An 18,091-nucleotide genomic window follows, 5' to 3' on the forward strand; every position below is an offset into this window, starting at 1 on the left:
AGAAAAATGTTTTGCTTCCATTTACTTTTACTATAAAATCACTGATTCTGTGCTTTGGATTTCACTTAAAATGATAGCTACAATCAGTATCAACAAGAAGCTTTAAATTGTGTGTTAATATTATTTCACACTAATAAATATAGAAAATAGCGTGGAATCAGGTGAGTGAAAAACCCACTTATAAGTGATTATTCTGCTTGAGGTCAACTGCTCAGCAAACAAATCCCAGAGTAATACAGATGACCACTACAATATATTATTAACATCTGCCGATCTGTTAAAAACCTTTTGTTAGAGCTCATAATATGAACAAACACCATGCTGCAGCATGCTGGCTCTCCCATTAGTTGCACAGGTTATCACAATGTTCCCTTCAGTCACACACCTCGACCCTTGAAAATTAATATAAGAAATATGACAACTACAAGAAATGATTGTTCCACAATGAAAGGCACACAACTATCAAATGTTTCACAATTACCCACAAGAAAACAGTTTTTCCACAATGAAATACAGACATACAGAATGAATCACAATCATGACAATTTATATGTTCATGTATGCTTTTTTGTTTTCTATAGCCCCAACATTCCAGATTTTGGACAATTCTCAGAGCCATGCAAAACAAATAGCTACTCTTTACAATTAAGGAGTTACATAGGAGGAAAAGGGTAGTATACAATGGATATTAACTTCGTCATAATCTCCAATCACTGCAATGTCGGGAGTGATTGAATCAGTGTTTTGGACAGAAGTGGAACTTGGGTTAGATATGAGGGTTTGGAGAGAAATTTCTGGTGGTTGGTGGGATGTTCTTATCGGCTGTACGGTCTAACTTTACCTATTACTGTATTAGTGACAAAGTCAGCGTTCTTACTAATCCTAGTTCTATGATGGACGAAACAGCATTCTAATCTCTTGGCATTATTGTTTACATCCCTCAGCTAGGTGGCTATAAATTACAACTCAATGTACCTTTTAGTAATGTAGAGCTACACCGACTACAAACTTGTTTCATAAAGGTTAATGATTTACAAACCGTAATGAAGAAATAAAATGAGCAAATCATAAGCATTCACCACAAAGCTCTCTTCGTCATGTTAAGGGAATGGGGAAATAAAAATAGTAAAACGTTAAAATAAGACAGTTTCTTCAGTTTACCTTGCCACGCCACCATAATCCAAACCTTCTTCACCTGGGAAAATAACCCATAATCGTCTTCTTAGATCCTGAGGGTTGAAACTCATGATCTAACAGAAAGAAAATTAACAGTATAAAAAATATGACAACAATTTTATTGTTGTCTTTTGTTAAACTGAAGTACAATCGTTTAATCACAAATCATAATACATGTAAATAGTCACAAATCAAGAAAACGCTCCTTTATTTCACAAACGTATTTTTCTTGAAGGGCCATTTCTCTTCAGAGATTAGTACCATTTGAAGGGTTTGCCTAGCAGACAGATCTCTACAAACTGTTGCAAGAGCACAGGCACATTAGATTGCACGTTTCCTAAAATAGTGGGGACCTAGGAGTGCCAATAATTATTTGAGGTACCCAGGGGCCTCGTTTAGTCTTCTTGATCCCCATTTACAAGAAGCTGCATTCAGCATTTCCTTAGTTAAGGCCCTCCCACTCACCAAAATTGATAGAGTGCTCGCAATGCAGCATGTTAATAAGCCTGTTAAGTGCTCAGTGTGCAACTGACCTGTGCAATCTATATCAATGAAGGAAGCCAAAAAAAGACTGACCACTCAACAGTTTGATTCTTCAGACATTTATGAGAAGCACTATATTAAATGCTGAGCTTAACTGCTCGGATGTAGAGTTTCTCTCCAGACAAATTCATAAGAAAAAAAACAATTACTTGTATTAACTGTTTTGCAAACTTGAAGCTTTTCTAGTTTCACATGCTGTGTATAATTCCACCACAAAATAATTCAGTCAGGAATCACCGGATTACTGAACCTTTTCCTACTCTTGGTGGGTGTTGACAAATGGGGAGCCTGTATGATGTTAACCGCAAGACCTTAATACCCCATTACGTGACCTTCATCTTAGCTTTATTCCTTGCTCCTATATCACCGGCATTGATGAAGTGGGTGGGTCAAATGTGAATCAAGAAGAGTGTCAAACTGCAAAATAATTATTACATGTCTAAGTAACTTGTTTCTTTTGCAGTGCAAAATCTCTTCTAGATTCAGATTACCTAGCAATATTACTTCCCCTGTGGACAGGGGCATGTAAACAGAGTGAATGAGAACAATGCTTTAGTACTAACTATCCTACTGCTACCTCCATGCATGTTTCTTTAGCTGCACAACAGTGTCTTGAAAATGTGTTGTTTAAGACCACGTAGCTGTTCGCACATGTCTTCTAAGGAGGTATAAACCATGATTGCTAATGTGGCCCCTTTCTTTCTGGTTGCATGTGCCTAGGGGTTCACCTCCAGTGTTCTGTTTACCAATTCAAGTAGTATTTTAAGTCTGCACTATCCATCTCACAATAGTACGTTGGGTCACTTATGTCCAGTGCCAGTAAGGAGTGTGCTACGAAGAACTATGTGGTTTACCTGATGCCCTGCATTTCCTGTATGTAGTACTTCACCATCATTTGTACATTCAGGGCATGAAATGTTTTCTCTGCTATACTAGTGGCTTTTGGAAGAAAGCTTAGGTAACTGATGTGTTTGTCTACCTTCTGGAGGCACACTTATTTGAGCTGTCTTTTGTGCGCCTCTTCAGCCAACATACAATGGATCTCTTAAGATGGATTGTAATACAGGTGTCTTGAATGGCCTCCCTTTTAAAGTATGTGTTTTGTTTCACCAAGTTCTTTGTTGAGTGTGTTACAACCACTAAATCCTCCCATTCACCCCACGTTTGAGAAGACTGACTGCACAAACATTCCTGAATGGGTCTCAATTGCAGTTTTCTGTTTTCAAATAAGTGAAAGAAGCAATCCTAGCCAACAATGCCATAACGGTCCTCACCAGGTGAGACCGGGAAGACTGATAAAACCAAAACAAACCCTGCAGTGTGTAGGTCCTTTTCATGGTCAGATATGCTATTGCTTTCACTGTGACCTATGCAGCACCCAGAAATATTTTTTTCATCTCTAAAACTTCAAGATTTTTCCGATTCACCCTAAAATAGCTGGTACAGCAGGTTTATACATGGTCTGAATTATTATTTTGCATTTTTTTTTAACGAGTCTGCCTTTACCAGCCAGTTGTTCAAATAAGAGCAATGAAGAGGGCAGTGATCATTTTAGCACCCTTAATGCACACTTTCAGGGACAAGTTAACACCTTGAATTGATAAAGTACCCCTATCATCACAAACCCAAGCTATCTCCAGTGCAATGGGTTTATCGGGAGGTGGAAGTAGGCACCCTTTAACATTGCTACCAGGTAGGCCACCTCCAGTAAAGGAATGCCTTCCTGAAAGGCTGTCATTTTTAACATTTGAAATTTGATAAACTTGCTCACAAACTTCATTTCTAAGATTGACTGTTAGACCTTCTTTTGGTACCAGAAAGTAGACAGTCTGTGTTTCTATTCATTTTGGGTATTATTTATATTGTGTGTTTCTATAAAAGTCCAAGAAACTTATGCATGTATTTATGTATTTATGCATGATTCGTTCTGAACCTTTGTTGCTTTGGTCTTACTTTCATTATTTCTTGAGCAACTGTATGTAATAACCTTTTATCAGGGCCCATTACAGCACACATTTTACTCTAGTAATTGACTCTTAGGAGCTTAGGAGGCCCATTATTATACCCCTACATCGGCTGTATGCGTGGGAGTCCTGTATTCAGGCATTTAGAAGGTTATGGAGATGTTCTTCTACAGGCTTTATCTCTTGTCTTGTCCCTGCCTTAAACAAATGTCTGTGGCGGGTGCCAAATTGTAGCTTGGCTTAAATTCTCTCAGTAGTTAACTCTGAAAATAGGGAGTGTCAAGTAGCCTCACCTGTCCTCTCTTATCAGTGATCCCACCTCTCTACAACTGACTTTTACCCATGTCAGATATAGGAATATTCTCAATGAAAGCCATAGTGATCCTTTCTTAGAGATGGAAAGCAGCCCAATTGGGGCAGACAATGTTCTCCTGGCTTTGAGGTAGCAGGTTTGGATGCACTTCACAATCCACCTGGTTATACCTTTGACAAAGGATGACCTTTGCAAGGTTTAGCAAATACTAGGAAAATTTACTGTGTCTTGTGGAAAGGTTTTTCCTGTCAATATAGTAAATGAAGGTGCGTATTACATCAAGAGTGTGAAGGCCCCTTTCTGCGACTGCTAATGAGTTGAGTGGTGGGAAAAGACATGGAGCTCTAACATCTGGTAGAGTTGAAAAGAGGGTAACACCTCTTGGATGAGATTATGGTTGGTCCTAAGCACAACTCGTCACTATGGACCTGATAGAAAGGCTCCTTTAAGGTGAGGGCCTGTAGCTTGAAAACCCACCTTATGGCTGTAATAGAAACAAGGAAGGCAACCTTTCCAAAAGAGGAACTGTAAAGAGCATGAAAGTAGTGGTTCAAAATGGAGGGTCCATCAGTCTGGTAAGAACGACATTAAGATCCAGACAGGGGCAAAAGCAACTCAAGTGGGATGATCCCTTTCAGTTCTTCCATGAAAGCCTTGATGGCAGGGTTTCTAAACAATGAAAATTGTTCCCTGTTCAGCACGCAGGATGCAAGAGCTACTAAGTGAAGGCATACAGAAATTTAAGGTAGGCCTGACTTCTTCAAATGGAGGAGGTAAAATACAATATCCTGTATTCCAGGTTTAAGAGAGTCCAGATGATTTGAAATGCAGTTGTAAACAAATCTTTTCCACTTGGAGGTGCAGGAGGCGTGTGTAGTGGGTCTGTGTGGTTCATAAAGAATGTCTTTGCATTTCTGAGGCAGGTCGAGGTATCAAACTCTAGGACCTCAGGAGCCAGATGGCTAGATTGAGCTGCCAGGAGTCCAGGTGTATGATTCTGCCTTGGTTCTGCCCAAGAAGGTCCAGCCTGTTGGAGAGATTCTTGTGGGAAGAAGGGTCTAGAACCAGAGTTGTCTGGCCCACATGGGAGCCACTAGGATTAAAGTAAAGGAGGGTTGCGGAAGCTTGCTGATCACGTACAGAAGGAACTGAAGAGGAGAAAAAGCAAAGACAAACCCTGAACAGCTCATCCAAAGAGCACTGCCCAAGGACTGACGGTACAGAAACATGGAGGCAACATTTTGGAATCTTGCATTTTGCGCAGTGGCAAAGAGGTACTGGAGTAGGACTAGCAGGTGCAGTTCCCACCCACTTCTTGTTGCTGTATCCTGCTGAGCAGATATGCAAAGTCATTGCCCATCCCAGAAGCTACTCCACCAGAAGGAGTATCCGATGGTGAATCACCCAATGCAAAATACTCTGGCCAGTGCTGGCAACTGCGAGGAGTGTATTCCACCATTTTTCTGCAGAGAGTACATGGAGAGTCATGTTGTCTATTTTCACAAGGACTGTTTTGTTCTTCGTGTCCGAAAGGAAGGCATGAGAGCTAGCTGGATGTCCAAAAGCTTGATGTGATTTATATGGAGACCCAGCAGCTGTGATGATCACATGGTCTGAACAGTTAGGTATTGGAGATGCGCAGCGCATCATGAAGGTGAGGCATCAGTGGTGATGGTCACCTGCGGAATGGGTTCCATGAAGGGCTGGCTCTGCAACAGGTTATTACACCACTCCAGAAAGTGAGAGGTGCTGGCCCATTTCAACACTAGATCTTCCCAGTGAGCCTCCATCTGTGACCATTGTACCAACAGTCAGTTGTGGAGAGGATACAAGTGCAGTCTTTTATGGAGTACTCTGGCTCTGCAGGAGGCCATCATTCCTACGAGAGGCATCACTGTTCTCACTGATTGAATGATGACGCTGAAAATAAGGCAAGTAGCTGATTTAACTCCTGTACTCTATGTTGGTTGGGGTAAGCTTTGCCAGTGATTCAGTTGAGAATGGCCCCAAAGAAGGGCTGAATGTGAAGGGGCTGAAGAAGGGATTTTGCAGCATATAAAGAAAATCCCCAACCTGTGAAGGAGGGATATTGTGGCCTGGGGGTGCACTAGCCATTGCTGCTTGCCCGCGCTCTTATTGAGACAACCATTGAGATAGAGGAACATGTGAATGCAGGCAAGACATACAACCAAGGCTTAGGGTTCTGATGTTGTGTGGTACAACAAAACCCTCAAAAAAACCTCTTATTTTCCATAAGTTTTAATTTGAGGCTGCCTGCCTGTCCTTACCCTTTTAAACTTGATTGTCTTTTGAAGTCGAGCAAACACCCTTCAGCACATCCTTCACAGTGCCCTTGTTGGTGGCCCCGATATAATGGCAATTACTGCACGCCCTTCAAATTAGGGTTTTTCTTTGTGTGGTTCCGTGTGTTCATTCGAAGCTTTTGACTCCTGTATCTTAGTTGGAAACTTGGATGCCTTATCCTTCAACAGCTTCAAAAGCTTTTTAATTTGGGGCACTGTATGTTTCGAGTCTCTTTTTTGTGATCTCAACCCTCGACCACTGGTAACATTTCTGAGTCTACTTGAGGTCACAGTCTGCTTGGTGTTTGCCATGAGCTTCCTCAGGCTCTACATAGTCCTCCTCCAAGGAAACCATCTTCTCCACTGACTGAGTCTCTTCTCTAATTCTGAAATGTCATGAAATGTCCTCAACTGTCCAGGGGAAAAGTAATAAAAGTTTAGGCTTAAAGAGCGAACATGCATATCAATCCTCTGACCTCTAGTTCCTCGGAAAGCAGAACACACATACTGGATTGTTCGCCACTGAGTGCAAATTTCTGATAGGAATTTGGACATATTTTGAAAATCATGCTCATACTACAAAAGGAGATCCAGGAATCTCATGGCTCCCACCTTCGCAAAATCCCACTCTAAGATACGTTGAAGACCCCAGAGAATAACTCCTAAAACATATATCATCATCGATTTCCACTGTTCTCTTGACAACCAGGGCGATCCTTTGTGATTTCTTAATGAATTTTTTAACAATCTCTAGGAGAGAGCACTTGGTGCACCTCCAAACCCAAAGACAAACCAAATAAAAGATGTCGTAATTATGCACGGCATACTGCACAAGATGTGCTGAAGCAGCCATTTTATTACCTGAATGGCAGGTTGAAAACTGGAACGAAAACGTTCCCTTATGCTTGCTAAAAAAAAAAAAACTGGGGTGTGGAAGAGAGGACTACAGTCCCATGAAGATAATCTTTAGACAAAGGTGACTGATGTGCCCTGTGTTCTCGCCGGTGTTGACCGAAATCCATGAATATTAAGTTGGCTGGATATGAAGCCAGCAACCACAGAGTCAACTGTCATCTGTAAGCAGTGCCTGAAAGGACTGACATTTAGGAAGATTTGCTTCCTTATGTCACCATGACAGAGTGTATAATTGAGTAAGATAATTTTTGGACTGAGGTTTTCAAAATGGGTCCAAATGAAAGGCTAAATAAATAGTGCAGCCCTTGTTTTGATGCAGGCCTAATGAACACATTGATGATGGAGCCTCTGAGAGAAGTCTAGTGCTTTAGTATGCTTTAAGCCTTGACATGAAGTTGAAAAGAAGCTACTTACATTTGGTGCCTCCTTTTCTGTTAGAGACTCTAGCCACAGATTCCTTACCTTAGAATATTCCCCTGGTATCAAACTGGGTCTGAAAAATCTTGCAGTACGCCAAAACACCAGTAGGTGACGTTTGTCTCCACTACGGCATCCTGACTGGCCATTCAGAAGTGCTTGTTAAACGTGTGCAAAGACTCAATGTTGCAGCCTGACAGAAATCAAGGACAGGATCTTCGCGACCTAATGCAACGGTCACAGCCTTGGCTCTAAAGTAATGAGCATGCAGACCTTAGGGGATTGTTTCTTGGCCAGTGCGTAACAAATGTTAATGTAGAACAAAATCCATCCTCAGATGGTCCTTTTCTGCACACCCTTTCTTTATTTGCTCCAACGAACCCAATGAAAAGTTGATCGTCCACCGGGAACACTGATACAATAGATGTAGATTGGCAACACTCTTTTTGGGTCCAAGCGGATTATTCTCTCCTTCTCTATGGAAGACTGAGGCAGAATAATGAAGGTCGGCAGTGTGATGGTCTGGCCTAAGTGAAGGGGTGTCACCATTTTCAGAAGGAAAGAAGCACGATTTCTCAGAACCAAGTTTATTTATTATTGCGTGGTTAATTAAAACCATTGCAAACCATTAAAAGGACGTAAATAGTACAAATTCCACATGTTATTGTGGCACAATTGCGGTAAAGCTAAAATATCTGTGCACCAGTAGTGCAAAAATTCCATTACGGAAAATTACGAAGTAGACTGTGCAAGGGCACAGGAGATAGGGTAGAGGGATGTGCAATAACTCAAAAAAGTACAGTCTTTGGTTATACTTACAAATGAAGTGCTTGTGTGCTGAGGAATGTGCTAGAGAATTACAGTTAAAAATAACCGACAATATTGATGGTCAGGCAGATACAACCACTACTGATTCATATACAATAGGCAAAAATAAAAATGAAACCACACAAACTGAGGTTACGTTTCTTACAAGTTTTTTGCCAATCAAATGCTAGGGTCCCACAAACCTCGGCACTAAAAGCAGCAGTTGATTAAAAAAGTACCCCCCTTATCACTCTCACTTGGGGAGTACTGAATAGGGTAACTTGAATTATAAAATGCTAAAGTGTACAGGACTGGCAGGATAAAAACCAAAGTATGCCTGTAGTTCACTAACCCTCCTGGCCGATGTAATGGCCACCAGAAAGGCTGTTTTGATGGACAAAAGTAGCAGGGCATCAATGTGTAGGCTTGAATGGTGAGCTCATCAAAAAAGTCAAAAGCAAGTTCAGGGCCCATTGGGGCATGATGAAGAGTTTTGAAGAGAGAACTTATTTTGGAGAACTTTGTGAAAACGTGTTACAACTGGTGACTTGAACAGGAGGGCAAGTCCGGCAACCACAAGAAAGGCGATGTAGCCGAATAGTTCCCTTTAACTGTGCCCAAACCAAAGCCTTGCTGGGTTAACTAAAGAGCAAACACCACCTTGTACAAAAGTGCAAAAAGGGGAACAACACTTGGTAGCACACCAAGCCAAGAATTTGTTATAATGGCAGGCATATACTATCTTCATTGAGGGACAGAATAACACTGCTGAGTTCGAAGGAAGGTAAAAAATGGTCATTAGTCGCCACTCAATCTCCATTCATGAAGGTGAAGTGTGCACAGCTTCGGGTGTGGGCCCTGCCCTGTTGCTGTAACAGCAGATACTCCGGAAGGGGCAGCCTGATCCGAGAACCGATGACCATACCCAGGAGTTCAGGATACCATACTCTGTGAATGACTTGGGCCTGTTCATTCTTGATCTTTTTGTGATCTCTCGACAGGAGTGGTATTGGCATAAAGGTCCATACAGAAGGCCTGAACTCCACTCAAGATGAAATGTGTCCCTGGCCAAGAACCGCCTTTGAAACTCTAGCAAGCTAAAGTGCTGATATTGCACATTCTCTGCAGTAGCGATTAGATCTAACCAAGTTTCTTCTCAATCTCCGATGAGACCTTGCACCACCGTCAGATGGAAATACCATTCGTTATCCGCTAGACAGACAGCTGACATCATCCACTCTGGTGTTCGGAGAGCCTGACAGATTTTGAACCACTAGAACTATGTCCTGACATTCCAGCCATGTCCAGAGAAGCAGGGCCTCTTGACACAGGGTCCACAATCATATCCAGCCCTGTTGTACAAGTTACTTACCTTCGGTAGCAAAATATCTGGTAGAGACATATTCTAGTTGCAGATTCCTTACCTTAGAATTTTCCCCCCAGGCGTCAGACTAAATCTGGAGATTTTTTCTTCGAGCAATACCCTTGCGCGTGGGTAGGTGCTGTTGGTCGACTCCGCAGGCATCGTAGGTGGCGTGGTCTCCGTGACGACATCAGGAGTAGTACATAGACGCTGCCCTCGCACAGTGACGTCAGTTTCTTTTAACGACTTTCCACGCCAGACCCGCTAAGAACACTGATATTGGTGCGCCAGAGCTAAGGACCTGAAAAGGGGGAATCCCTGTCCCTAGAAATTAGTTCGCAAGCGGGAAGGATGGGTGGGCGGTAAGGAATCTGCAACTAGAATATGTCTCTACCAGATATTGCGTTACCGAAGGTAAGTAACTTGTACATCTGATAGAGACTTCTAGTTGCAGATTCCTTACCTTAGAATAGATACCCAAGCAATACCATCCTCGGTGGTGGGCTGCAAACTAAGATCATACTAGAAAGTCCTGCAGGACCGAACAACCAAAGTAGCTGTCCCGACGGACCTGACTGCCCAGGCAGTAAATGCTTAGTAAATGTGTGCAGAGACGCCCATGTAGCTGCCTGACAGATATCCAGGACAGAAACTCCGCGTGCTAACGCAGTGGATGCAGCAGTGGCCCTGGTAGAATGAGCCCGCAAGCCGTCAGAAGGTTGCTTTTTCACCAAAGCGTAGCACATTTTGATGCAAAGAAGCACCCATCGAGAGATGGTACGTTTCTGCACCGCCTTCCCTTTCTTCGCACCCACATAACCAACAAAGAGTTGATTGTCCACCCGTAAGTCTTTAGTACGATTGAGAGAGAACACCAACGCTCTTTTTGGGTCCAGACGGTGGAGTCTCTCCTCCTCATGGGAAGGATGTGGGGTGCGTAGAAGGTAGGCAAAGTGATGGACTGGCCTACATGAAACGGTGTAACCACCTTAGGAAGGAATGAAGCCCTAGTGCGTAACACCACTTTGTCGGGGGTGTATGGACAAGTATGGAGGCTTTGAAGAAAGGGCCTGAAGCTCACTCACCCTGCGAGCAGAGGTGATGGCGATGAGAAAGACAGTTTTGAATGTGAAGAGCCGTAAGGGACAATTATACATAGACTCAAAGGGAGTACACATCAAGAAAGTAAGCACAAGATTAAGATTCCATTGAGGCATGATGAAGGGAGTGGGAGGAAATAAGTGGGTGAGCCAGTCTGAGTGGAGGATCAATGGACATGCTCAATAGCTCTGGATACCACACTCTCCAAGCCCAGTCCGGAGCTACCAAAATAACTTGGGCCCAGTCGCTCTTGATCTTCTTGAGAACTCTGGGAAGAAGAGGGATAGGCGGGAATGCGTAAAGGAGGCCGGAGTTCCACTCGAGGCAAAAAGCGTCTCAGAGCGAATGCCGCCTTGGAAACTCCAACACGCAAAATAGCTGACATTGCACATTTTCTGCGGAGGCTAACAGATCTAACCAAGACTCTCCCCACTTGAGAAAGAGACCTTGCGCCACCTCCGGATGGAGATGCCTTTCGTGATCGACAGTGCATTTGGCGGCTGAGTTTGTCTGCTCTGGCGTTGAGAGAGCCCACCAGATGTTGAACCATCAGGGTAATGCCCTGATGTTCCAGCCATGTCCAGAGGCGTAGTGCCTCCTGACAAAGGGTCCAGGACCCTACCCTGCCTTGTTTGTTGGAGTACCACATGGCGGCAGTGTTGTCAGTGAACACCTGCACCACTTTCCCTTTGAGAGATGGAAGGAATTACTTCAACGCAAGTCTGATCGCTCGGAGCTCCAGCATGTTTATGTGGAGTCCCGACTCCGCCAGAGACCAGAGGCCTCTGATCTCCACCTCTCCCATGTGGCCGCCCAACCCAGAAGAAACACATCTGTCACTACTGAGAGATCTGACTGGGGAAGGGAGAGGGATCTGCCATTGACCCAATTGGGATCTGAAAGCCACCATTGGAGGTCTTTCGCAGTCCCCTCCGAGATCTGGACCATGTCGGAGAGATTCCCCTGATGCTGTGCCCAGTAAAACTTCAGGTCCCACTGCAGAGCCCACATATGCCACCTGACATCTGATACTAGCAGGATGCAGGAGGCCAAGACGCCCAGCAGCCTCAGAGTCTGTCTCACCGAAACCCAAGACCAAGGCTGAAAGATCAGAATCATAGCCTGAATGTCTTTTGGGGAGGATAAGCCTGAAACAGCACTGTGTCCAGAACTGTCCCGATGAAAGGGAGCGTCTGAGAGGGAGTCAGGTGTGACTTCGGCACGTTGATAGTGAACCCCAGCTGGTGCAGGAGGTTTGCCGTAGTCTGGAGGTGTGAGACCACTGTCTGGGGTGAAGGTGCCTTCAACAGCCAGTCATCTAGGTAGGGGAAGACTGAGACACCTAACCTGCACATATGAGCTGCAACCACCGCCATCACTTTCATGAACACCCGAGGGGCACTGGTAAGGCCAAAAGGGAGCATGGTAAACTGAAAGTGCTTGTGACCTACCACGAATCGTAGGTAACGTCTGTGGGCAGGCAGGATGGGGATGTGGAAATAAGCGTCCTGCAAGTCCAACGTTACCATTGAGTTTCCCGGGTCTAAGGCAGACAGAACCTGAGTCAGGGTGAGCATTTTGAACTACTTCTTTTTGAGGAATTAGTTCAGGTCCCGAAGATCTAGGATAGGGTGCAAGGCTTTGTCCTTCTTTGGTATCAGAAAGTAGTGGGAGTAACAACCACGACCTACTTCTGGCACAGGGACCCTTTCTATAGCTCCTTTTGCCAAGAGAGCCGCGACTTCCTGGTGGGAAAGCACCAAATGATCCTCCGAAAGGGATGGAAGGATGGTGGCATGTGTGGTGGTGCGGATTCGAAAGGGAGGGAGTAGCCCTTCCGAATTATTAGTAAATCCCACCCGTCCATGGTGATATCTTCACAGTGGGGCAGGTGATGGCGTATCCTGCCACCAACTGGGCGGGAGTGAGGGGACAGACTAGGAAGGTTTGGAGGCTGCTGCTGGGGCAGTGGTGGACTGCACAGACCGCTGGTTCTCTGCCCCACGACCATGTGGGATTCCGTGCCCCTGGCCACGCATAGGCTGTCCAGCATTCAGGGCCCGGTGGCTGGGTTGAGGAGGTGATAGGGCACCCCTTCCGTGGCCACGAAAGGGACAAAAAGTGGACTGTGGGGGGTGTGTGGCGGCAGAAAGGCCAAGGGACCGAGCCATAGCCTTGGACTCCTTGAACCTCTCCAAGGCAGAGTCCACTTTGTCTATGAAGAGACGGGTGCCATCAAAGGGCATGTCCATTAGTGACTGGTGGACATCCCCTGAGAAACCAGAAGTACGTAACCAGGCATGGTGCCGTAAGGCAACTGTCGTAGCAACCGATCTGCCCAGAGAGTCGGTCGTATCCAGTCCACAACAGATTGTGAACTTTGCCACATCTCTCCCATCTTTGACTGCTTGGGAGACGATAGCACGGGCCTCCTCCGGTATCTGCGGCAGGACTTGCGCAACCGTATCCCACAGGGAGTGGGAATAACAGCCCAAAAGGCATGCGGTGTTCACAGACCGCAGCACAAAGCTGGAGGAAGAAAATAGCTTCTTACCAAATTGTTCTAGCCTTTTGGATTCCCTATCCGGGGGTGAGGAAGGGAACGCGCCAGAAGAAGAGGACGCCTGGATAAGAAGACTCTCAGGCGTAGGATGTTGGGACAGGAACTTCAGGTCATTTGGCACAGGCCGATCGCGGCGAGATATTGTCCTGTTCACAGGAGCCCCTGTGTTGGGTTTGGACAATGTACCCAAAAGGACATCAGTGAGGGATTCATTAAATGGGAGAAGGGGTTCAGACATAGAAGCCCCAGGCTGAAGCACCTCCGTCAGGAGGTTAGACCTAACTTCAAAAGTAGGTAGCTCAAGGCCAAGGACCTCAGCCGCCCTACTAACCACCATACCAGAGGTAGCTCCCTCCGCCGTAGCCACGGTAGGAGGAGACAGCATGCCAGAGTCAGGAAAGTATCAAGACCACTTGCTTCGCCAAAGTCCTGTGCCCAGTCCATGGTAGGGTCTTCCTGGTATTCATAAGGCTCCAGGGACCCCTCCAATCCCTCCCCTGATTCGTACCCACAGGAAAATGGGTCAGAATCTGACCTCGGGCGAATGGGGCCCACCAAAGCGTCGGGAATGAGAATTGGGTCGATGTCAGTAGTGGGCACTACCGACGTCGAGTGTCGCTAAACGACCCGGCGCCGGGGAAGGTCTCGACTGTGCGACCGGCGTCGGTGCGGATCCGCGCACGGATCCGGAGGTGACCTCGGTGGCCAGGGTAGAAGCTGCCAGCGCGGAACCCGAAGGCCCCTCAGCCAAGTCCCTTGGGCCCGAGGGCGCCGGATCGGGGTCTGCACACCGAAAGATGAGGCGCATGGCCTCGTAGAACTCCTTGAGTTGGGTGGGGGTCACTCCGGCTCTGGGAAACTCAGGGAAGTGCAGAGTCGACCCAGACGTAGGCTCTGAGGACGGAGGCCTAGTTCGTAGACGCTCGTCCCGCGTAGCGCCAGCCGAGCGACGGGGTGAAGTAGGAGAGCGATGGGACTTCTTCGACTTCTTCTTACCTTGACCTGAAGATTTTGAAGAAGACGAGTGGTGGTGGCTCCGTGACCGATCGAGACCTTCCTCTCAAACAAGATCAGGATCTACGCGATGTTGAGTGCCGGGCCGCCATCAGCTTTAGGGACTGCTCCCTCAAAGCCTTTGGATGCATTGCCCGGCACTCGAAGCACAACTTCGGGTCATGGTCGAGCTTGAGGCACCACAAGCAGACACGATGAAGGAGGCAGTCCTCGCACGGCTTGAACCCGGTCTTCGGGGACATCCTCGACGCACCAAAGGTCGCACCAACAAATATCGACAAAACGGTTGAATTCGGCCAAAAAATAGCCGAGGGTAGCTCTCTCTTGGATCAGCGCGTGGCGCGGAAAGAACAGAACTGACGTCACTGCGCGAGGGCGGCATCTGTGTACTACTCCCGACGTCATCACGGCGACCACGATGCCTGTGGAGTCGGCCAACGCCACCTTCTGACGCGCAAGGGTGTTGCTCGAAGAAAAAATCTCCGGATCCAGTCTGACGCCGGGGGGGGGGGGGGTTATTCTAAGGTAAGGAATCTGCAACTAGAAGTCTCTATCAGATTGTTACAACAGCACATAGAGGTGTTGTCCTTGAGCACATGAACCAGACTTCATACTGCCAGCGATGGGTCCAGGCCAGATTCAGCACTGGGAAATGGACTGGAGGAGAGGGTGGAGCTGCAGGCAGAAATCCAGTGGGGGCACCGGCCAAACCCATGGATCCCGAAGCCACTCCAGAGGGATCAGCCCACCCAAATATGAGGTGCATGGCTTCACAAAACTCCGCCAGCTGGGAGTGGGTCGCTCTGGGAAATTTGGGGCGGTGTAGAGAAGACACAGACACATACTCCATGGCTGGTGCAGGGCATAGAGTGGTGACATCATTCCTGCCCCTCGTCCAATGACTTGGACCTGCGCAGTGAATTCGAAAAGCACTTCAAGTCCTTAGAGTCTGTTGATCTCTTGTGTGAACTACCAGACAACTTCGAGAGCAATGACCAGCAACAGGAACCACTCTGCAAACGGGCCCAGCAGCTTCCACATGAACAGTATCTGGAGCGTTACGGAGATGACTGGGGTCGGGAGACCTGGAGCTTCAGGGATTGCTCCTGACGTCCCTTAGGATTCATGGTGGATACTCTTCACAGTCCTTGGAGTAGTGGCCCGACTCTCATTTGTGATTCAACATAATGGGGCCAACGTGTTTCATGACGTGTTAGGTTTCTTAATTCCAACAAATGACTGTGCTAGATATCGGTACGGGGATTAAGCTACAATCAAAAGCATTAGGATGAAGTTTCAAATAGGCCACATCATGTACCATGTCCAGCAGCCCCAGTCTTAAAGAGTACATTTAATGGTCCACATAAGAGTGCCTCATAAAAATGCCAGCACTTGTGCAAAACAACTAATTGGACAGGTGTCGGAATTATAAATTGTCAATTATGACATTTGGATATTTCCCCCAATAGATTTAATCAGATCAAACCAGCTGAAACGTGCAGGGTGTTAAAGGCGCTGTAAATACAGACATGCACATATCTCTGAGAAGCTACTGGCTTGAACTAAAAAAATATTAGTTTAAGCTGTTCCTCAGCTTCTCTTTCAACCTCATTAACAGTAAAAACAAAGATTGAAACCCTCAGACCAACAAATTCAGGTTCCCCTCCTGGACGAAAATCAGAGAAATGAGTCACCTGGGTCAAAACTCAATGCACAGACCAACATAGAAAGGCCAACAGTTCATCAAAACGAAATCAATATAGATTTTATGAAAAATATGCATTTGCTCCTGGGACCTCCTGAATGAAACATTTCCAAGACAGCCAAACATAAGTATCACCACTTTATTGTGACACCCAACAATATACAGAGACGATCTGATCACCATTTAGTCTATTAGCCTCACAGCAATGCTGTTGAGGTAGACCATCGCACACTGCTAACAGCTGCACACTTTTACATTGTTTATTCATTTATTTGTGAGCTTCACATGTGTAGCCTTTATTCACAGCAAAAGAATGTGGGCTCTGAACTTTTTTTTAAATAAGTTTAACTATATGTACATTATACCAGATCATAGCGATTGTCAGAACAATCTACAACACACACAAGTAAGAAACACATTGTGATGTGTTAATCTATTGGCTTTGTAAATTTCGAACAAGCTCAAATTCTCCAAGTCAAACCACGACTTATCCATGTCTCTTAGACAAATAATTCCACTCATCTATGTCGGGGAGAGGGCCTTTCTCCCTGACTACAATTAACTAAACTAAATTATTAATCCCAACAACAAGCTTCTTGTCACCCATGATAGCTCAAACGTGCACACCATGTAAAAATTCCATGATATGGGGATAGTAAACTCATGTGTCAATGATGCTAGGACATCATAGGATTGAGTCAGACCAATATTATTACAGTATATGTTGATCAGCCTGTATCTAGGCCTTCTTGATCTTCAGAATAAGGCAAATATGAGAGTTGTTTGGCTATTATAAATTTCACCTGGCATGGACATCCAAAGAAGATCCATATGAATAACACAATTTCTCCTTTTCTGCCACAAGGCAGCAGCATGTCCATTAACTTATGTGACAGCTCAAGTTTTCTGGAGGCATCACATTTTCAATTAGGAACAAGAATTGGCATTGAAAATGGTTTATTTTGCTGATTAAGCATACAATGTTCCAACATGAAATGCAGATATTTTTAGTTGTGTGTCTTAGCGGACATGGAAAGTAATGAGCGGGAACCAGTCAATCAGTAGAGGCCGCACCTATCTTCACTGCAGAGCGTGATGTTAGGTGTCGGACATTCAGAAATATGAATGGCAAAAAGCAAAAAAAACAAGTGATCAGACCCAGAGCCTGATGACTATTCTGGTCACAGTGGTGTTGCTCAGTCGACATGTTCAGTAATTGCCCATGGGTTTGAGAGGATTATGCTTTGAATATCTAGGTCTCATAATACTTTAAATAGAAAGGAGGCCAGACTAGTGCCCCACAGGCCCATGTCAGGTCACAGTAAGCAAAATGCCTTCTTGAGTTGAATAGCCAAGTTAAGGGCAGGGAGGTTCTAGCTTCCAGGCCTAAAATGCCTGTGATCACAGGAGTTTGAAAGCAATGAGAATATGGTTGAGATAAGAGGTGCCATTGATACCCCTATCTCAGCCCAGAAAATATACTTTTACCAAGTATTTTAACTTTTCATATTAACTCAGGTACTTAACGTTGCCAACACAACATCTAGGGTGCTGGTCTCTTCCTTACCCCCTGCTCCGCAATGTGTGTATTGCTAGCAGAGTCGGGAAACTAGGCTTTTCTTTCTAGTTTTGTACTTGTTTTGCAGCTGCTGAACAAGTCTCATTCTATGGGTTAATCACATCATGAGGGCAGTGCAGCCACTGCTCAAGATGATTCCTTTCTGATTGTGTTAGAACATGGATTTCAGAATTATTTCCAGATCAGGCATGTGAATTCACAGCCCACAACACAATTATTACTGATAATATAACTATGACTCACTATGAGCCCACAGAACCAGGCTATGTGGCTGTGCAAGAGACCAAAGGCAACTGGGTGCCTTAATCTGAATACGAGGCTGACAATG

General features: G+C 45.4%; 1 protein-coding gene across 3 annotated transcripts in view; it reads right to left on the reverse strand.

Annotated features, from left to right (window-relative positions):
* The window catches only part of ITCH (itchy E3 ubiquitin protein ligase), a 779,961-nt gene that overhangs the window by 221,425 nt on the left and 540,445 nt on the right, over window positions 1–18,091 (reverse strand). For all 3 annotated transcript variants that reach the window (XM_069243816.1, XM_069243814.1, XM_069243815.1), the window contains one exon: window positions 1,162–1,250. In XM_069243816.1, the coding sequence (XP_069099917.1) occupies window positions 1,162–1,250 (89 nt within the window). The remainder of the gene's footprint in view (window positions 1–1,161; window positions 1,251–18,091) is intronic.

Source organism: Pleurodeles waltl, chromosome 7 (genome assembly GCF_031143425.1).
Source record: "Pleurodeles waltl isolate 20211129_DDA chromosome 7, aPleWal1.hap1.20221129, whole genome shotgun sequence".
Classification (NCBI taxonomy): Eukaryota; Metazoa; Chordata; class Amphibia; order Caudata; family Salamandridae; genus Pleurodeles; species Pleurodeles waltl.